This window comes from Rutidosis leptorrhynchoides, chromosome 3, assembly GCF_046630445.1.
Source record: "Rutidosis leptorrhynchoides isolate AG116_Rl617_1_P2 chromosome 3, CSIRO_AGI_Rlap_v1, whole genome shotgun sequence".
In the NCBI taxonomy this organism is placed as follows: Eukaryota; Viridiplantae; Streptophyta; class Magnoliopsida; order Asterales; family Asteraceae; genus Rutidosis; species Rutidosis leptorrhynchoides.
The window spans coordinates 63,396,133-63,419,588 of NC_092335.1; the positions used below are offsets into that span (position 1 = coordinate 63,396,133).

Below are 23,456 nucleotides of genomic sequence, written 5' to 3' on the forward strand. Positions count from 1 at the left end.
TATTTATTGCAATTTTAATTCTCGCAATTTTATTTATCGTCATTTAATTTCTGTTATTTATTTTACGCACTTTAAATATCAGGACACGTATACAAGGTTTTGACATATCATATCGACGCATCTATATATATTATTTGGAATAACCATAGACACTCTATATACAGTAATGCTGGAGTTAGCTATACAGGGTTGAGGTTGATTCTACAATAATATATATAGTTTGAGTTGTGATCGAGTCTGAGACGTATACGGGTCACGACACGTATTAATTAATTCGAATATAATATATTAAACTATATTTGAATTACTGGACTGTTAAATGTGGACTATCGACTGTGGACTAATGACATTGGACAATTAAAATGAATTAAAATATTGATTATAACATATGAAACTAAACATCTCTTCAAGTTTGCCACTTGATTTCATCTTAAACCTCATTTGTATCTTGATGAATACAATCTGCGTTCAAACTTTTTATGATTCTTGAAAACACCTCAATTGAGGGGATGAACCAACCGCACTTCATCTACGGAAGAAATGATTGACGCATGTAGTTATCCACTGAAAACACTCGGAACCTGAGTAAACGTTTAACACGTATTTGTGCTAGCTCCTTTTGTGTTGTTATTACCCAAAATAACTTTACAATCCCTTTTTAAGATAGCCAATTTTGTCACAGCTCTAGCAAGTCAACTTCGACTTTTCGTTCGAAACAAGCATATTATAACCTTGATATATATGCGTGCTCTTTTATTGTTACCAGGGAACCTTTTATATGCCACCATATTACCATCAGCGTTTAATCATCTAAAAAAACAATTCTCTTGAAACCACCTCGGATTGATAATCGATGATTCAGATATAGCTGCATTAAATGCAGAGGAAACAGTAAATTTGTAGATGGCCTAAATGGCCAAGAGTTTGATGATAAAGAATGGAATGTTGGGAACGCTCGATAGAAAATTTGGTACTGAAAAAAAAAATGAATTGAGCTAACCATGAAAGAGACCAAGGACAAATACAAGGACCAAACCCTATATTCAAAGAATCCAGGTAATTCTGAATCCGATGAAATCTTTAGAGAATATCATTCTCCGAAGTCATGTTAAAATCTTGCGGAAAACTCTTCTTCATCAACCTTCGAACTTAGAAATTCAAAAAAAAAATATCATCATAAATATCCTCGATATTTCTGAGGATATTTTCATAAATATTCTTGTCCGAAATTATCTACCTCATCGTGTTTTCTGTATTCCATTATATTGAAAACTTCTGTAAAATCTAAGTATAAATTATGAATGAATTGTAGAGAAGTGTTGGAAATTGAAGCATGGGTTAGTATAATATAATGACGCCCGGCCAACGTGATTATATTACAGTAAGTCATGCTGAATTTCTAATGGAACGTGATGATGGTTCACAAATCATATCCTCATCAGGTGCCATGTTACACGACTCTTTCATTCTACTTAACCTTTAAACGTGTTAAGAAAAATATTTTCTTGATATTTCTATCTTTCCGTGATTTCTGGTAATTTAACAAATCAGATCGTGCTATTACATTTCCTTTCTGATTAGAGGATTTCTTTAAATTCCCTGAATTCTGGAAATCAACCTACGTCAAAAGATAAGACGAATTTCTATTTCTATATTTCAATCCTTTGCGATAGCTTCACTTATACTCTTCGCGTAATCGAATTGTTTTATCCATATTACTCAACAATGATGAAACTCTATTTATCAACTCATATTCGTCATGAAAATATTCGTATTGTTAGCCACGACGACCTCGATCAAATTTTGGGACGAAATTTCTTTAACGGGTAGGTACTGTGACGACCCGAAAAATTTTAACTTATTTTAAACCAATTCTCTATATGATTTCGTCATGATAAGCAATGAATTTTGACAAGTTTTAAAACTTTTAAAAATGAGTTTTATACAAACAGTTGACCATCCATTTGTCCGACGATTCACGAACGTCATAGCTTGTATTAATTATATACTTATGTATATATATGTATATATATGGATTATATCTAACTTGAATATATGATAATTAAGTATCTCATTAAGTATATTAACAATGGGTTATATATATAAAATGAGACTACTAACTTAAGGGTTTCGAAACATTATATATATGTAACGCTTAACGACGTAATAACCCTTATGTTAAAATGAATATATATGTATTGTATTAATATGTAATATACACACTTTTGAAAGACTTAAATACTTGTACTAACATATTTATACTCAACAAAGATAGCTATACTCGTATTCGCATTCGATTTTCTCAAGAATTTTACTCGTATTCATACGGTATTTATACCCGTATTATACACAGTTGCTAGATGTATTTACTATTGGAATATACCAATAGGAAAACATCATTTTCAACCTTTTATCATGGAAAATGACATCTTTGTTATTATATATGACTCATGAGACATGTACTATATACAATTTCTAGATGTATTTACTATTCGTATATACCAATAGTAAAACATCATTTTCAACCTATTAATCATGGGGAAACATGTTTAAACATTTCTTAACTTCTAGTATTAAACTTCTAGCTCAAAATTCAACTTAGGAATCCCTTTATGAGGAATCAAAAATGACGCCTAACTACATACACACTTAACCATTTCCATTTCAATTCTAATCCTTATTTCTTACTCTATAAAACACACACACTTGAAATCTCTTCTCAACCTCCTCATCTCAGCAAAAACCCATCATAATCTAGCTTCAAAAACAATACATAAACACCATAGAAAGAATCACTCAAGAACACTTTCAATAATCACTTGATCATAAAATCGTTTACATATTCGGACTCCTCTCGAAGACCTCTACACATATATACCAACAATTTCTTGATTAGGGTAAGGTTCAAAAACTCTAATTTTTGGGTTTTCATGTTTTTTTTACATTTTAGGGTAGATATAGTGTCTAGTGCTCAAGTCCTTGTATGTATGCATGATAGTATTCGTTAATTTGATCGTTTGATGACTTTTTGATAAATCACGAATTTGTATTTGATGGTAATAGAAATTTAAATTTTTAAATTGCATGATATTATGTGATATTCATAATCCTCATGAAAAACTATTGATTTTAGGCTTTGGATTCGCTTGATTTCGTTTCCGTATGCTTATGTTATGACCGTTTGAATTATCGTTGTGTTTTTATGCTTGATCAGAAAACTGGTATTGATGGGTCACGAATTGGCTTATGTGTTGATTACCATTGGATAGAAAATTCAAAAACACTCAGGTTACACTAGGATATCATGTCATTTGCTTGAGTAAAACTCGTGTTATGCCTAATCGAATGAAAATGTAGATTTTTCCAGCACATGCATGAAAACGGACTTGTATGCTAAAATGTATTGACTTATGAGATGAGATCTTTTCATATCTAAAATATAAACAGAAATTAATTCACTTTTAGTGTAGATATCATGGTCTAATTGTATCTATATCTTCGGCTAATTGCATGCGAAAGTGACTAGCTAAACTAGGATCGAATCTTCCACTTGTTCTCTGATTTGTACTCTGTGGTTTGTGTTTTGTGAATTAACATGAACGCTTCTGGAATATGAATCTTTACATGATATGTGATATATGTTTAGTTTATTGCAACCTCTGAAAACTTATGCATTGTGCACACTAGGGCCATAGTTTTGGTAATTTCTGAAATGAACTGAAACAGGACATCCAACTTTATTGAATAAACTGTACCAATTGCCTAAACCAAAGTTACTTATTTTTGGATATGTTATATTTTGACTTGTCCTTGAACCATGACCACTGACCTTGTATTAATTCCATGTCCCTAGCTCCGGTTATAGTCATTACGATATCAGTGCGCGGTCAGAAACTGATTTAGTAAATGATAAATGTACCCCTTCTGATTCCCGACTTGTAGACATAGTATGAGACCCTGGCTGGACTTTTTGGAATCTATTTTGAGTCTATTTGTGATCTGGAGTTTGCCATGTTACCATGAATTTTGTGCTATGAGATATTATGCGAAGTTTGCTACATGTACATGAACGTTATGCATGACAATAAACTATGATTGTGTAATTGACCATTTATGAACTAAAACGTGTTGTTTGACCTATGTTTGACTATTTGACCAAGTTGAGTAATATTATGAGATTTTGACTTGTGTTAACCATGTTGACTGTGTTTGACTTGCGTTTGACTTACATTTGACTTACTTTGACTTGTGTTGACTTTTGTTGACTTTTGCTAAATTTATGAGTCGGACTTGAGCAATAGGACTATACTTACCCTATGGACTGACCTAGCTTATTAGATACTTATTGACCAACATATGTTCTCTAGGTTGAGGTCTACGGTTACTTACATTCCGATATTCGGTTTTATCTCTGTGATTTATTTCTGAAGTTGTCAGGTGAGTTTCATTTGCTCCCTTTTTAATTGCTTTTGCAATATATATTTTTGGGCTGAGAATACATGCGCTGCTTTTATAAATGTTTACAAAATAGACACAAGTACTTAAAAATATATTCTACGTTGAGTTGTACCACTGGCATATTTCCCTGTAGCTTGGTAACTACTATTTACATGGGTATTGTAAACGCGAATCCTGTTGATAGATCTATCGGGCCTGACAACCCCAACCGGACTGGACGACCAGTATTCAACGGTTGCACAGTACTTCGTTTCGGTGACTACACTTGGTACGGTGTAGTGAGATTTCATAATAAAGGGAATATGCGACGTGATTAAATGTTAAGTATGGTTACCAAGTGCTCAACCACTTAGAATGCTTTACATACACTTGCGAGTGTATTATGTTTATGATTATGAAATCTTGTGGTCTATTAATATATTGAAATAATTGATACGATAAACTTATGAACTCACCAACCTTTTGGTTGACACTTTTAAGCATGTTTATTCTCAGGTACGAATTAAGTCTTCCGTTGTGCATTTGCTCATTTTAAGGACATTACTTGGAGTCGATCATCGCAATGGGACCAAATGTTGATGACTTCGTCCAGATGGATTAGGACGGGTCCTCACAATATATTCGTAAAAAAAAATTACTAGTATTATTGTATGATATGCTGTCTTGAAAAAAATACTCCGTAACTTTTTTTTAATAACGTATATAACTTTTGTTCAAGTGAAATAATCTCAGGGTGACTAACTGTTTTACGAGCAATCCAGAATTATTAGAGGCAAACCTCCGTAACCATGGGGATAATAACTTTATGTTTCATGAAATCGAACCTTGACCTCCTCATTAGAAGGCGACGGTCTTACCATGTCACCAGCACTCCATAATTAAATACTCACTAATTGATAATATTATATTTATATTATATTTAGATAGGTCAATTTAATATATATATATATATATATATATATATATATATATATATATATATATATATATATATATATATATATATATTCTTACACTCAACGAAACTCATTATTGCAAAAAAAAAACAAATACAACTAGGTGTACCATAACATGCTCCGTTAATAACATAAAAGGGACAAAATCCCATAAATCTCTAATAATATCTTAGATCTAAATAACTAATTATGTTATTTATCACTTAATTTTTAATTAACCCTTTTTATAATTAAAAATGTAACATTTAATATATAAACAAATTTAGTAATTACTCTTTATAATAATAACTTTTTGTTACTTAAAATAATTCAATTGAACCAAGGATATAATAGACGACTCACAAAAATATTTTAAATCCAACAAAAAGTTAACTTAGATAATAATTCCGAGACGATGTGAGTATCATCATCGAATTTCTCAAATTAGCCGTATTTAATTCTGTCAATTATTTACATCTTAAATAAATTCAGTCAAATTTATTTTGAAAATATGGACAAAACCGACTTCTATCAAATATATTTTAATCAAGCAAAAAACATACATTAAGATTTACTCCATTCGTCATATTTCAATTGTCTGTTATAAATTTTTATTGAATTATGATAGAGAGGATATATGAATTTCAGTTTTGTTATTATATTCAGTTTAGAATTGATTAAATTTATGTTAAGAAATGAATGATTAAGAATGATAATTATGGGTGAAATAGGTAGTCTAATAATATTTAGTAGTTATTTTTGAAAGTTATTTTCTCGATATATCTTTTTATACTTTTGAAATTTGTCTCATATATGTTTGTACTTTTAGTCTTGCGTCATACACATCACATTTAAAATATGATAAATTTAAAATATGATATATCTAGTTTTTTCACGTTATCGTATTTCGGGATGGGGAGTACAAGACGTATTTCGAACATCTTTCAAAAAACACTTTGAGTATTTAGAAAATATTACACGTAATCCCTTCAACACGGGAATTCGGTATACAATATGAGAACATTTCATATAAACCTCTTATTACGGAGTATTTGGCAATGCTCACATACATCCCGAGAATTTAAGGGTTTAGAACAAGGTGAAAAAATACCTTTAAATCCTAACGAATAATATAAATTATTTAAAAAGGGGCCTTTCGGCCTTGCTGGAATGTCGGTGGACTTTAATTTTCTTTTTTTCTGGGACATTTGATTGCTGTTTTTGGGCAATTGTGTTTTGTCTTCGCTGTTCCAGTTGTGTTTTTCTAGTTACTCTGCTTGTCAAATCTACGATCATGTCTGTATATATAAAAAAAAATTGGGGCCCTAAAAATTATGAGCTCTGAACGGTCGATCACTATGTTCCCCTCCGAGCCTCCCCTATCCACACATGGGAAGCGTGTGTGTCATATAAAACCCCTTTATTCGAAATGTTAGCTACTCTCACGACTTGTGTATGTGCCACGTTAGCACAAATTAAGTAACTAACTTTGCTCCTTTTAATAAGCACTGTTAGAAATTGATGTCACCCACAAATAATTTAATTTGAGTAGGAGTGGTTCAAAAGAAGTGTTGGAGTAGTTGCCCCAATTGTTATCTCATCTTCTTTGCATATTGTACATGTTTGTATAAAAAAATGGAAGTTGTTAACCCATTTAAGATGGATGATCGTTCATACACAATTCACATTAGAATAACTGAGAAAATAAGAACATACACATATTGATTTGAGAGATTGTGAGTACAGTTGTTCAAGTGGAACATTGCAAACCGTTGAAGGAACATAGGCCGTGAAACTGTGAAAGCTTTCCATTTGTGATTGCTTTCCCGACCGGTGATCTAAATGTCGATCATACTCATCGCTTCCGGTACTAGTTTTCAGGTATGTCTCTAATTTATATTTGTACAACATTGGTACAAGAGCTATGATGTTTATTTCCCGGTTACTTACCATACTTCATAATAGTTGAAGTTTCATGCACCTTTTATTATTATTATTACTCATGTTTTATTTGATAACATGATTTAAAATGCATGATATATATTAGATGCAATTAGAATTAGTACTTGATTCTGATCACGAGATAGAAGGTTAATAGAAATTCAAGATTGGTCTATCTTACCGAGACCAACACAAGTACTCCGTATAATAATATTTTAGCTTCGCATGTAAATAAAACAGTACTTGTTGGGTTGTTTTTTTTTCCTCGCCCCACATTTTATCGAAAGTAATATTTTAACTATAAAATCTTGACCATTTTGTTTATATGTAATTTCAATATTTTTTTATATAAATATGTAACATGTACATGATACACATGATATGTGTGTGTATATATATATATATATATATATATATATATATATATATATATATATATATATATATAAAGGAGGTGATATTTAATTATTACATGTGAAATGAAATTGTTAGAAACAAATTCGAGTAATTGGTGGACAAATTAAAAAAATAAACTTATCATGTGAAATTAAGATGAAACAGGGTATTCAAAACGTATTTTTAATAATTTCGTTTGATCGGTATTCGTTAGTTCCGAAGTGTTTCTTTTATTTACCAATCTCATCGGTATGTACCATTTATATAAACCAAACACGTCTTTCATGAAGAATTACATGATTACTTTTAATTTTGTGTTACGTTATTTATTTTATGATTTCTTAGAATATGTTTTCTACTTGGTAGGAATTTATGCTAAGTAATATTTGCATAACTATTAGTTGTTAGTGTTGTTGGTTGCTTGACAACATACTTGAGAATGCATGAATGTAATATTCTGTATTATTTGTACTTTTAAAATCGGTACTAGGTACTATGAGAAACATTAATTACATATTTGTTATGTGATATTATATTTCTACGTGAAATATAAAATTTTATAATCTAGCACTTAAATAGGTTTCAAAGTTTAAAATATGGTACCGAAAAGTCATGCTAGTACGGATTTAAAGGAATTTATAATCTTGTATATTTTACCGTGTTAATAATAGTTTCATAATAGGTTTTATGGACGATAATTGGAAACATAGTGCCCTTTTTCTCTATAGCATATGCTGAACTATTATTTAATAAAATAATATAGTTGCAAGATGATTACATATTTTGATGGATATAACTAATCTTGCATAATTGTCTTTAATATAGAATTTTTTGTTCGATCATGGCTTCCGCATCAAAGAACATTGTTGCTGAACTTAACAAGGGTGTTAAGTTGAATGGTGACAACTACGAAATATGGAGCATGAAACTCGAATATGTGTTGAAAGAGCAAGAGGCTCTTGTTGCTCTTACTCAATCAATGGAAGTACCTGAGGTGGGTGATACGGAACAACATAAAAGAGATGCTGAAGTGTACATCACTTGGAAACGTAAGAACACCATTGCTCGCATTACGTTGCTGAGCAGCATGGATGATGACATCATGCGTGATTTTTGCAAGTATGAACTAGCAAAAGATAAGTGGAAAGCATTAGCTGACAAGTTTGGTGCAACCTCGGTGACCAAACTAAGATCTCTCACTATCAAGTTTGACTAATATAAAAAGAAGTCTGATCATACCATGAAAAAGCATGTCAGACAAATGTCAAACATGATAAGTGAATTGAGAAACGCATGTCATGTTCTTACTGATGAACAACAGATTCAAGTTATGATATGTTCCTTGCCTCAAAGTTGGGAGCAAATGAAAATGTATCTCACACATAATGAGAACATCAAGACTTTTGAGGACTGTGCGCGCCATTTAGAGCTAGAAGAAGATCGGATTGAGGCCGGTAAGTCAGTCACTGAGGTGAATATGGCAACAAGCTCTAAAAATGTTTTTGGACATAAGCGCAAGTTTCATCACCATAAGGGTAAAGAAACTTATAAGTCCAACAAAAGGCCAAACACCAATCATCGTGGCAAGGGAACACGTCCCTCCAAGAAGGTGAACATTGCAAAGGTGAACATTGCAAAGGTGAAATGCTACAATTATGGCAACAAAGGGCATTTTGCTCGTGATTGTCCTGAGCCTAAAAAGGTATATTATTACAATGCTTATGTTAGCAAACTTTGTGTTGCTAGTTCTGTTTTCTTAACTGAATCTCAACCTTTGTGGATTGTAGACTCAGGAGCAACAGACCATGTAGCTAAGGACAGAGACACCTTTGTAGAATTCCGGTGAGTTTCTCATGGAGCTATGTGGATTTATGTGGGAAACAACTCAAGAGTTCCAGTTGAAGGGATCGGGTCATGCAAGTTAGTCATGCGTGAAGGACGAACCCTAATCCTACATGATGTTTTATATGCTCCTCAAATTCGTCGAAATTTGATTTCCGTTTTAGTTTTGTTAAGACTTGATTTTCATTTGTACTTTCGTGATAATATTGTTGAGTTGTCTTTGGGAACAAACTCTTATGGTTTTGGTTATGTCCTTAACGGTTTTATCGTAATGGATGTTGATTATCTTAATAATAAACCATATTTTTCCTTAGCTGCATCTTCTAATAAGTTTGATAATGATGTAAATAATTGGCATGTGTAATAACCCGTCCTTATCCCCCTGGACGAAATCATCAACATCTGGTCCCATTGCGATGATCGACTCCAAGTAATGTCCTTAAAATGAGCAAATGCACAGCGAAAGACTTAATTTGTACCTGAGAATAAACATGCTTAAAAGTGTCAACCAAAAGGTTGGTGAGTTCATAGGTTTATCATAACAATCATTTCCATTATTTTAATAGACCACAAGATTTCATATTTATAAACATAATACACTCGCAAGTGTATGAAAAGCATTCTAAGTTGTTGAGCACTTGGTAACCATACTTAACATTTAATCAACGTCGCATATTCCCTTTATTATGAAATCTCCCTACACCGTACCAAGTGTAGTAACGAAACGAAGTACTGTGCAACCGTTAAATACTGGTCGTCCAGTCCGGTTGGGGTTGTCAGGCCCGATAGATCTATCAACAGGATTCGCGTTTACAATACCCATGTAAATTGTAGTTACCAAGCTACATGGAAATATGCCAGTGGTACAACTCAACGTAGAATATATATTTTTAGTCACTTGTGCTTATTTCGTAAAGCATTTATAAAAGTAGCGCATGTATTCTCAGCCCAAAAATGTATATTGCAAAAGCGATTAAAAAGGGAGCAAATGAAACTCACCATACTGTATTTTGTAGTAAAAATACATAGAACGACACTGAACAAGTGTAGGGTTGGTCTCGGATTCAGGAACCTATATCATTTATGTATATTAACACATATAATGGTAATCGAACAATTTACATATTATTAGCGATATAATTATTACTTTAATAAATTATATGTTTCATTGATAACTTAATCAGATATATTTATTTTTATATAGAAAATCTTTATTTGATATTTTAGTGATTAGTAATACTAATAATAATAAAAATAATACTAATTATGATAAAAATCATAATGATTCTAATAATAATAATGGTAATGATAATTTTGATAAGAATGTTAGTTTCAATGATAATATCAATTTTAATAAAAAAATGCTAAATTTTAAGATAATGATATTTTTAGTAATGATAATAATAATATTAATAATAATAATATTAATGATAAGTGATAAGTAAACTACCTCCAAGAAAGTCCTTAAAAAAATGCCCAAGTCCGGGTTTGAACCCGCGACGTCCCGCTAACTCAAAAACATCCAACTTTAATTGTTTTTATCTTTTATTTATGTATCCTTCTTCTTTTCCAAAAAAAAAAATGTCCGAGCCCAGACTCGAACCGAGACCTCTCGGTTAACCCCAACACTCCAAACCATTCCTCTCATCTGTATAACCACTATATCTATCATCATCATTATTGTTAATTATTTTAAAAGTATCATTATCATTTTCATTTTTTTTTTCATTGTTCTTTCATCATGTAACATTCTCATCAATAACTCGTTAGCCATCATCATGATATATATATTACCATCTATGTCATCGTCTTTGTCAATCATCATTACAACATCATCCTTTTCTAACCCTTATCCATTGTAATCATCTTAATCCCATCGGCCCACTAATAATTTCACAAACCCAAAATATAATTAGGTTCACGATCTAAAAAAAATTTATGGTGGCCCAACACAATACATGTAACCACCGATTTTTTTGTTCTGGTCCATCTATAACATCGAAAAAAAAAATAGTCTAAGATTCCTTGCAAACGTGGTGTACTCTTTTTCTCCTACCCACTTGCAAAAATTGACCACCTATTATAATTTCCTTTAAGAAATCTTGAAACTAAAGGTGACAAATAACACCCATCATTCTCATTAGATCATTATCAACATTACTCATCATCATCTTTTTCATTTTCCATTATAATAATCCTAACAGCTAAATTACCAGCCTTTTATAATCATACTGGATTAGATAGATTAATATACATATAACTTTTAAAAGCAAAGTGAGTGTTTGCATGCTTTGAACCAAACCACTACCGAAGTGGGTGCCACTTTCCACTTATGTTTTTCTTCTAGCAAAGCAACAATTGTTAAATTGTTCCATTACTCTTTTTTTTTTTACGTCACAGCCAACTAATACGGGTAGTTATCTAGTTGAGTTACAATTTCATTTTAAGAACAAATAACGTTCTTTATGTCTCATCAGCGAACAGGAGCGGTAAGGTGTGAAGTGGTGGCGGTAAGATGTGAAGTGGTAGCGATGGGGTTTTATAGAGAGAAGGAGAGAGATGGAGAAAGGTGGTGACTCTTGGGTGTTGTTCGGTTAGCGGGAAAACAAAAGGTAACAGCATAGTAGCAGCTGTAGCAGATGGGTCTGTTCGAATTTGAGCTAACTAACCGTAATTGTAAATGGAATTAAGTTGCAGCAGCTTATGGGTTGGTTCTCACGAAAAGACATAGGGACATGTAAACGTATTAGTTACATCTAACAAATTGAAGGTTATTGAGTTGTTGTGGACTGTTGATCAAGAAAATAGAAAAATTCGAGTAGCAGCAGCAGGTACGAGAGAAAACAAGAAAACAGAAAGTGTAGCAAGTTTAACGGGGTGGTGAACATGGAGAGGATGGTGATGGTTTTGGTGATTTCATGGTTAGCAGAAGGTGGTGTGTTTAGTCGATAATAGCAGTTATCGTAACAGTAACAAACGATTATGGTTGTTCGAAGATGATAGTGGCAAAACAAATGGGTTTCGAATGATGATGATGATGGTGGTGGCTCATTGCTTATGGTTGTGTGGTGATTTGAGATGGTGAAGGTGAAGTGGTGATATATCTATATGTTCGTGTAATATATAGATATATAAAGTTAGTTAGATGCCAAACACAAATAGTAATCTGAATATGTAGTAGTTATCCATGTTTGGATCGAGTACAGAAAGTGTTATAGATATATGTATATTATATCACATAAACATGTGATAATTCAAAAGCAGAAAACAAAAAGTGCCAATTACTTTACATCCCGTGATATTTAATTGTTTGCATCTTACCGACACTTTATTAGGATATTATATAGTATTCCGTTGTTAATCAGTGGCGGATAAAAAGTCTCCAGAAAAAAAAAACTCAAATTTTTAGGTTAATTATCTTTACTTAATCTGGTCATTATGGTATAAAATTCAGTCATTAACTATTAAACAAAAATTACATTAATTAATCACTCTTAACCCCAAGTAAAATATGCTAAATGTAAAAATTAACAATTAGCTCCTAAAAATAATTAGCCTATAATTTATATCACTAAATTTCGGATCACCGTTTATTTTTAAAATAATATAGTTCGTATTTTACTCATGTAATATTCATCGAATGGCGATTGAGTGTAACAATCGTTTACTACATAGATTCGAAATCACAAAATATATTTAATATATTTTATTTATATATGTAGATATGTTTTTAAATAATAATTATCATAATATCATTTTTATTTTATTTTACATAATTACTTTTAATAAGAGCAACCTATAATATTTTAAATTAATATATATATATATATATATACACACACATATCTATTTACAATTAATGGTTCGTGAATCGTCGAGAATGGTCGAAGGTCAATGAATACATGAACACATTTCAAAGTTTTTGAGATCCAACCTAACAGACTTTGCTAATCGTGTCAAAAATATTACATCGTATCGAGAGTTTGATTTAAAATTAGTCGAAATTTTCCGGGTCGTTACAGTACCCACCCGTTAAAGAAATTTCGTCCCCGAAATTTGAGTGAGGTCGTCATGACTAACAATAAAATTGTTTTTATGATGAATATGAGGTGATAATGAAGTTTTATCATCATTGGGTAATATAGATAAAACAATTCGATCATATGAAGCGTACCAGTGAAGCTACCACAAAAGAGTGAAAAGTTTTGTCTTAACTTTTGACGTAGTCATGGTGGATTCCCGGAATTCAAGGAATTTAAGGAAATCTTCTAATCAGAAAGAAAATGTAATAGCACGATTTATTAACATCTGTTGAAATTACGGAAGATCAGAAAATCAAAGGAAATATTTCCGTGATACGCTTAGAGCTTAAGTAGAATGAAAGAGTTATGTAACATGGCACATGATGAGGGTATGATCTGTAAATCATCATCACGTTCCATTAGAAATTTAACATGACTTACTGTAATATAACCACGTTGGCCCGGCGTCATTATATTATACTAACTCATGCTTCAATTCCCTACATTTCTCCAAAAATTCATTCATAATTAATACTTAGATTTTCCTGAAGTTTCCAATATAATGGAATACTGAAAACACGAAGAGGTGGATAATTTTGGACAGGAATATTTATGAAAATATCCTCAAAAATATCGAAGATATTTATGATGATATTTTGGAATTTCTAAGTTCGAGAGTTGATGAAATTTTTTTTCCCCGCAAGATTCTAACGTGGGTACAGAGCAAGATATTCTCTAAAGATTTCATCGGTTCCAGATTTATCTGGATTCTTTAAATATAGAGTTTGATCTTTGTATTTGTTCTTTGTTTCCCTCCAGGTGTGCTTAATCCGATTTTCAGTACTAAATTTTCTATCGAGCATTCCAAACACTTCCTTCTTTATCATCAACTTTTGGCCATTAAGACCATCTACAACATGCTGCTTCGTCAGCATTTTCAAAGTTAATGGATCTGGGTCATCGGTTATCAAACCGAGGTGTTTTCAGGAGAATTGCGTTTTGAGATGATTAAATGCTGATGGTAGTATGGTGGAATATGAAAGGTTCTCTAGTAGCAATAGGTGAGCACGCATATATACCAAGGTGATCATAAGGTTGTTTCGAACGAAAAGTCGAAGTTGACTTGCTGGAGCTGTGACAAAATTTGGCTAATTTGAAAAAGAACTGGAAAGTTATTTTGGGTAATAATAATAACGCCAAAGGAGTTAGCATAGATACGTGTTAATCGTTTGCTCAGGTTCCGAGTGTTTTTTTTCAGGTGCATGAATCTTTTCTTCTGTAGATGAAGTGCGGCTGGTTCATCCTCTCGGTCGAGGTGTTTTCAAGAATCATGAAAGATTTGAACATGAATTGGAATCGTCAAGATTCAGATGAGGTTTAAGATGAATTCAAGTGGCAAACTTGAAGAATTGCTTATTTTTATATGTTATAATCAATATTTTAATTCATTTTAATCGTCCAAAGTTAGCAGTCCAATAGTCCGATTGTCCAATGGTCTAATAAATTCATATATAAATTAAATATATAATATCCGAGTTAATTAATACGTATCGTGACCCGTGTACCAGTCTTAGTGTCGATCACAACTCAAATCATATATATATTTTGGAATCAACTCCAACCCTGTATAGCCAACTCCCACATTCACATATAGAGTGTCTATGGTTGTTCCGAAATACATATATAGATGGGTCGATATGATAGGTCGAAACCTTGTATACGTGTCCCGTTATTTATAATGCGTAAAATAAATAAATATATATCATGACCCGTGTACCGTATTGTCTCAGAATCAATCCGACGTATTGTGTACATGTGTCCCGACTTAAAGTGCGTAAAAGTAAATAACAGAAATTAAATGACGATAAATAAAATTGCGAGAATGTAAATTGCGAGAATGTAAATTGCGAGAATGTAAATTGCGATAAATAAAATGTAATCAGTTAGCTAGGAACAGTTAGTCGGAACAGTTAGCGTGGATTCTTAACAAAATTTCAATTAGTTAACTCGTTTGTTTCTAACAAATTTTATTTTGTCCAATGTTTTCTTCATTATGCCACTTGTTAGATTTTGATAGGTCAAAATCCAAATATGAAATTGAATTTGAATGAAATAGTTGTTCTTTGGTGAACGGATACGTACACGTGTGGATTTGAGGAGTATAGTTATTGACTGCTGAATTAGAACTGAAGAGTGTACAGTGTACTTATTAATGTGAAATCTAAATATTTCTCGGGTATTACCCACCCGTTAAAATATTTTCACCATTAACAGTTTGTACAAAAGAATTTTAATTACAATCTTTATGAAAATATACTTGCATATATATTTTCTTCAGATGTAATCATGGATTTAATGAGTTAATATGATATTAAACTCATTTGATTTACCGTTAGAACTAGAATACATAATCTCTAAAACTTTAGAAATTACATAATTGTCATGAAGAACGAAGATAATTGATGTAGAACGATATGTAGAACGAAGATAAAGTAGATAGAACGATGCATAGAACGATGATTATGCTCGAGGTACAGAATGAGATATTGAGGCGTGTGATGTTGAAACTTGGGTTGTTGGTGGTACTGTTGGTGACGGTGATGTTGTTGAAGCTGGTAGGTTTTGCACCATATTTTCCAAAGCTACAACTCGAGCGCGAAGTTTGTTGACCCCTTCTATTATTACGGGATGATTGTCGGTCGGAACGAGCGGATGAATAAGGTTTAGAGTTATAGATAGAAGATAATCGTGACGAACTACCCTAGAGATGAGGCTAAAAATGGTGTTTCGGATAGGTTCGCCAGTAAGTGCTTCAGGTTCTTCGCCGAGAGGTGAACTCGGTTGATTGAAAAGGATTACCTTCTTCTCGTCTCCATTGGTTAAGTCGACTACGAACCCATCAAATGAATTGGGAATGGCTGATTGGTCGATTCATTCCGGTGACACTGCTTTCGAAGCCTAGGTGAAACTCCATATCGGAATCCGAGGGACTTGAACTAGTGGTGAGTTCCATTTGCGTACGAGTGAATAAAGGATTTTTCGATATGAGATGATTTTTGGATATCGGATGATATTCTAATTACATAGAATATCTATGTATAGTACAGAAGATCCCGTAAATTACGGAGAGATTTAAGGAAACGTGTCAGATAAAGTCTACAGTAACAGATACGCTAGGATATGAATCTGTCTATACACTATCTATGCAATAAAGGCAATAAGACGTGTCTAAACTTAGGAATGCTAGCAGGAATTTTCCACTAGGAATGATAAACAATACTTATAATATGCAGCTAAGGTCGAAGTCCAGACTCGCTAATGCATCATAACAACTATCAGTTAGACACACTAATGCAAGACCTAGTTCACTAAGACCAACGCTCTGATACCAAATGTAATAACCCGTCCTTATCCCCCTGGACGAAATCATCAACATCTGGTCCCATTGCGATGATCGACTCCAAGTAATGTCCTTAAAATGAGCAAATGCACAGCGGAAGACTTAATTTGTACCTGAGAATAAACATGCTTAAAAGTGTCAACCAAAAGGTTGGTGAGTTCATAGGTTTATCATAACAATCATTTCCATTATTTTAATAGACCACAAGATTTCATATTTATAAACATAATACACTCGCAAGTGTATGAAAAGCATTCTAAGTTGTTGAGCACTTGGTAACCATACTTAACATTTAATCAACGTCGCATATTCCCTTTATTATGAAATCTCCCTACACCGTACCAAGTGTAGTAACGAAATGAAGTACTGTGCAACCGTTAAATACTGGTCGTCCAGTCCGGTTGGGGTTGTCAGGCCCGATAGATCTATCAACAGGATTCGCGTTTACAATACCCATGTAAATTGTAGTTACCAAGCTACATGGAAATATGACAGTGGTACAACTCAACGTAGAATATATATTTTTAGTCACTTGTGTCTATTTCGTAAAGCATTTATAAAAGTAGCGCATGTATTCTCAGCCCAAAAATGTATATTGCAAAAGCGATTAAAAAAGGAGCAAATGAAACTCACCATACTGTATTTTGTAGTAAAAATACATAGAACGACACTGAACAAGTATAGGGTTGGTCTCGGATTCAGGAACCTATATCATTTATGTATATTAACACATATAATGGTAATCGAACAATTTACATATTATTAGCGATATAATTATTACTTTAATAAATTATATGTTTCATTGATAACTTAATCAGATATATTTATTTTTATATAGAAAATCTTTATTTGATATTTTAGTGATTAGTAATACTAATAATAATAAAAATAATACTAATTATGATAAAAATCATAATGATTCTAATAATAATAATGGTAATGATAATTTTGATAAGAATGTTAGTTTCAATGATAATATCAATTTTAATAAAAAAATGCTAAATTTTAAGATAATGATATTTTTAGTAATGATAATAATAATATTAATAATAATAATATTAATGATAAGTGATAAGTAAACTACCTCCAAGAAAGTCCTTAAAAAAAATGCCCAAGTCAGGGTTTGAACCCGCGACGTCCCGCTAACTCAAAAACATCCAACTTTAATTGTTTTTATCTTTTATTTATGTATCCTTCTTCTTTTCCAAAAAAAAAAATGTCCGAGCCCAGACTCGAACCGAGACCTCTCGGTTAACCCCAACACTCCAAACCATTCCTCTCATCTGTATAACCACTATATCTATCATCATCATTATTGTTAATTATTTTAAAAGTATCATTATCATTTTCATTTTTTTTTTCATTGTTCTTTCATCATGTAACATTCTCATCAATAACTCGTTAGCCATCGTCATGATATATATATTACCATCTATGTCATCGTCTTTGTCAATCATCATTACAACATCATCCTTTTCTAACCCTTATCCATTGTAATCATCTTAATCCCATCGGCCCACTAATAATTTCACAAACCCAAAATATAATTAGGTTCACGATCTAAAAAAAATTTATGGTGGCCCAACACAATACATGTAACCACCGATTTTTTTGTTCTGGTCCATCTATAACATCGGAAAAAAAAATAGTCTAAGATTCCTTGCAAACGTGGTGTACTCTTTTTCTCCTACCCACTTGCAAAAATTGACCACCTATTATAATTTCATTTAAGAAATCTTGAAACTAAAGGTGACAAATAACACCCATCATTCTCATTAGATCATTATCAACATTACTCATCATCATCTTTTTCATTTTCCATTATAATAATCCTAACAGCTAAATTACCAGCCTTTTATAATCATACTAGATTAGATAGATTAATATACATATAACTTTTAAAAGCAAAGTGAGTGTTTGCATGCTTTGAACCAAACCACTACCGAAGTGGGTGCCACTTTCCACTTATGTTTTTCTTCTAGCAAAGCAACAATTGTTAAATTGTTCCATTACTCTTTTTTTTTTACGTCACAGCCAACTAATACGGGTAGTTATCTAGTTGAGTTACAATTTCATTTTAAGAACAAATAACGTTCTTTATGTCTCATCAGCGAACAGGAGCGGTAAGGTGTGAAGTGGTGGCGGTAAGGTGTGAAGTGGTAGTGATGGGGTTTTATAGAGAGAAGGAGAGAGATGGAGAAAGGTGGTGACTCTTGGGTGTTGTTCGGTTAGCGGGAAAACAAAAGGTAACAGCATAGTAGCAGCTGTAGCAGATGGGTCTGTTCGAATTTGAGCTAACTAACCGTAATTGTAAATGGAATTAAGTTGCAGCAGCTTATGGGTTGGTTCTCACGAAAAGACATAGGGACATGTAAACGTATTAGTTACATCTAACAAATTGAAGGTTATTGAGTTGTTGTGGACTGTTGATCAAGAAAATAGAAAAATTCGAGTAGCAGCAGCAGGTACGAGAGAAAACAAGAAAACAGAAAGTGTAGCAAGTTTAACGGGGTGGTGAACATGGAGAGGATGGTGATGGTTTTGGTGATTTCATGGTTAGCGGAAGGTGGTGTGTTTAGTCGATAATAGCAGTTATCGTAACAGTAACAAACGATTATGGTTGTTCGAAGATGATAGTGGCAAAACAAATGGGTTTCGAATGATGATGATGATGATGGTGGTGGCTCATTGCTTATGGTTGTGTGGTGATTTGAGATGGTGAAGGTGAAGTGGTGATATATCTATATGTTCATGTAATATATAGATATATAAAGTTAGTTAGATGCCAAACACAAATAGTAATCTGAATATGTAGTAGTTATCCATGTTTGGATCGAGTACAGAAAGTGTTATAGATATATGTATATTATATCACATAAACATGTGATAATTCAAAAGCAGAAAACAAAAAGTGCCAATTACTTTACATCCCGTGATATTTAATTGTTTGCATCTTACCGACACTTTATTAGGATATTATATAGTATTCCGTTGTTAATCAGTGGCGGATAAAAAGTCTCCAGAAGAAAAAAAACTCAAATTTTTAGGTTAATTATCTTTACTTAATCTGGTCATTATGGTATAAAATTCAGTCATTAACTATTAAACAAAAATTACATTAATTAATCACTCTTAACCCCAAGTAAAATATGCTAAATGTAAAAATTAACAATTAGCTCCTAAAAATAATTAGCCTATAATTTATATCACTAAATTTCGGATCACCGTTTATTTTTAAAATAATATAGTTCGTATTTTACTCATGTAATATTCATCGAATGGCGATTGAGTGTAACAATCGTTTACTACATAGATTCGAAATCACAAAATATATTTAATATATTTTATTTATATATGTAGATATGTTTTTAAATAATAATTATCATAATATCATTTTTATTTTATTTTACATAATTACTTTTAATAAGAGCAACCTATAATATTTTAAATTAATATATATATATATATATATATATATATATATATATACACACATATCTATTTACAATTAATGGTTCGTGAATCGTCGAGAATGGTCGAAGGTCAATGAATACATGAACACATTTCAAAGTTTTTGAGATCCAACCTAACAGACTTTGCTAATCGTGTCAAAAATATTACATCGTATCGAGAGTTTGATTTAAAATTAGTCGAAATTTTCCGGGTCGTTACAGCATGCTAGACTTGGTCATATCGACCAACAAAGAATGAATAGATTAGCTAGAGATGGTTTACTGGCTAATATTGATAAAGTGAAATTGTCCACTTGTGAGCATTGTCTGGCAGGAAAAACTGCGAGAAAATCATTTGGAAAAGGAACTCGTCTAATTATCCATTGCAATTAATACATTCGGATATATGTGGTCCTATAAATGTTCGAGCAAGGCATGGAGCGTATTATTTCATCACATTCATTGATGATTATTCTCGATTTGGTTACGTCTACTTGATCTCTCACAAATCCGAAGCGTTGGATTGTTTTCAAAGTTATATGAATTTTGTTGAGAATCAATTAGAACGTAAGATTAAAGCATTAAGAACCGATCAAGGACGTGAATACCTATCTGATTCGTTCAAAGCTCTATGTGATGCTAAAGGGATTCAACGTCAATTAACTACTCCTAGGACTCTACAACAAAATGGTGTTGCGGAAAGGCTGAATAGAACGCTTCTTGAAATGGTTAGGTCAATGATGGCACAAGCAAATTTACCTATCACCTTTTGGGGTGATGCTTTGTTAACTGCCACATATGTACTTAATCGCGTGCCTTCAAAATCAGTAACTTCCACACCATATGAGTTATGGACAGGTCGCAAACCCGACTTGAATGTGTTAGGACCTTGGGGTTGTGTAGCGTATACTTTGGATTCCTCGCACAAATATGGAAAATTAGGTCCAAGAGGAAAGAAATGTGTTTTCATTAGATACTCCGAACAATCAAAAGGTTATGTGTTTTTAGGTGAACACGAAAGTGGGAGCATAACTGAATTTGAATCTCGAGATGTTACATTCTTGGAAAATGAGTTTCCAAAACAAGGAGACCTTGATAAAGATTGGTCTTTATTTGAGACTACAGAATTACCTCATTCGAGTGGGAGAGATTTGAGGAGTGAAGACGAAGAATTTGTTTCTTTGGATATAACTCCTCAACCTATTGCAAATGAAGATAATTCTTATCCGAGTGGGAGCAATATGGCAAACCAAGAACATGTTTCTGAAGAATCTCAACCCATTGCTACCGAACATAATTCTGATCCAAGTTGGAGCAATTTGGTAAACCAAGAATCTGTTTCACTGGATAACCAACCACGACGAAGTAGTCGTCAAAGTAAACCTCCACTTGGGTATGAGATCGAAGATGGTTATACTTTTATGGTTCAACTAGAAGAGGATGAACCAAGAAATATAAATGAAGCTCTCACTTGTCCTGCAAAGGATGAATGGTTTAAAGCAATGGAAGAAGAAATGGATTCTATGAGATCCAACAACGTTTGGGAATTGGTTGATCTTCCAAAAGGAAGAAAAGCCATAGGGATTAAGTGGATTCTCAAAATAAAGCGTAAAGCTGAAGGTAGTATTGAAATATACAAAGCTCGACTTGTGGCAAAAGGCTACAATCAACAGGAAGGGATTGACTATGATGAAATGTTTTCACCTGTTGTAAGACTCACATCAATTCATTTGATTCTAGCAATAGTGGCAAGTATGAACCTTGAATTACATCAAATGGGTGTAAAGACTGCTTTCCTCAATGGAAATTTAGATGAAGAAATCTATATGGAACAGCCGAAGGGTTTCATTAAAGAAGGCCATGAACTAAAGGTTTGTAGATTGCTTAAATCAATATATGGCCTCAAGCAGTCATCAAGACAATGGTATATACATTTTCACAATGTGATCACGTCACATGGCTTCAATGTGGTCAGTGAAGATAATTGTGTTTATACCAAAAGGTCTAAAGGAAAACTAGTCATATTGTCATCATATGTTGATGATATATTGATTGCTGGAAATGACAAGGAGTATGTTTTCGAGGTTAAAAGATGGTTATCATCTAACTTTGAAATGAAGGATATGGGTGAAGCTGAATATATCCTTGGAGTTAAGATTTCAGGGATCGCTCAAGGAAATTGTTGGCTCTTTCTCAAGAGACTTATATCAACAAGATTCTTGAATGTTTTAACATGCATAAATGTAACCCCATAGACACTCCTATGGCGATTGGTGATATGTTGAGCATTAGAGAGTGTCCACAAACTCCACAAGAGAAACAGAAAATGAAAAATGTTCCTTATGCTAGTGCGGTTGGAAGTCTCATGTATGCTATGATGTGTACGAGACCGGATATCTGCTTTGCTGTTGGCATGGTAAGCCGATACCAATCCAATCCAGGTTTAACCCATTGGAAAGCCGTGAAAAGGATACTCATGTATCTTAAGGGTACTAGTCATTACTCTTTGTGCTACGAAGAAAATGATCTGCAAATGAGAGGCTATACTGATGCTGATTGGGGAAGAGATATGGATGAAAGAAAATCCACCTCGGGCTTTGTTTTTCTGTTAAACAAAGGTGCTATATCTTGGAGTAGCAAGAAACAATCATGTATATCATTGTCTACAATGGAAGCTGAATTTGTGGCATTTTCAGCTGCTGTACAAGAAGCTGTGTGGCTTAATCGATTTTTAAGTAGTTTGGGGGTTGTTGGCAATACCATTGATCGAGCATTGATATACTCTGATAATGAGGCTGCCATTGCATATTCAAAAGACCCCAAGTTTCATTGTAAGAGAAAGCACATAGACATAAAGTACAATTATGTGAAGGACAAGGTTGCAAGAAAGGAAGTAAGTATGGAGTACATATCTACGCATGATATGGTAGCAGATCCTTTTGACAAAACCCATACCTGGAGATGCATTTGTTAAGCACGTTAGGTCTCAAGGATTGCGTAGATTTTGATA

At 32.8% G+C, this 23,456-nt stretch overlaps 1 protein-coding gene across 1 annotated transcript; it reads left to right on the forward strand.

Moving 5' to 3' along the window:
- Positions 1-22,709: 22,709 nt before the first annotated feature.
- On the forward strand, positions 22,710-23,420 carry LOC139900037 (secreted RxLR effector protein 161-like). The gene has a single exon (XM_071882849.1). It carries the CDS (start codon positions 22,710-22,712, stop codon positions 23,418-23,420), a length of 711 nt encoding a protein of 236 aa, XP_071738950.1.
- The last annotated feature ends 36 nt before the right edge of the window (positions 23,421-23,456 follow it).

Coding starts and splice junctions, on each gene's coding strand:
- LOC139900037 (XM_071882849.1), top strand. CDS start 22,710: ATGGCGATTGGTGATATGTTGAGCATTAGAGAGTGTCCACAAACTCCA.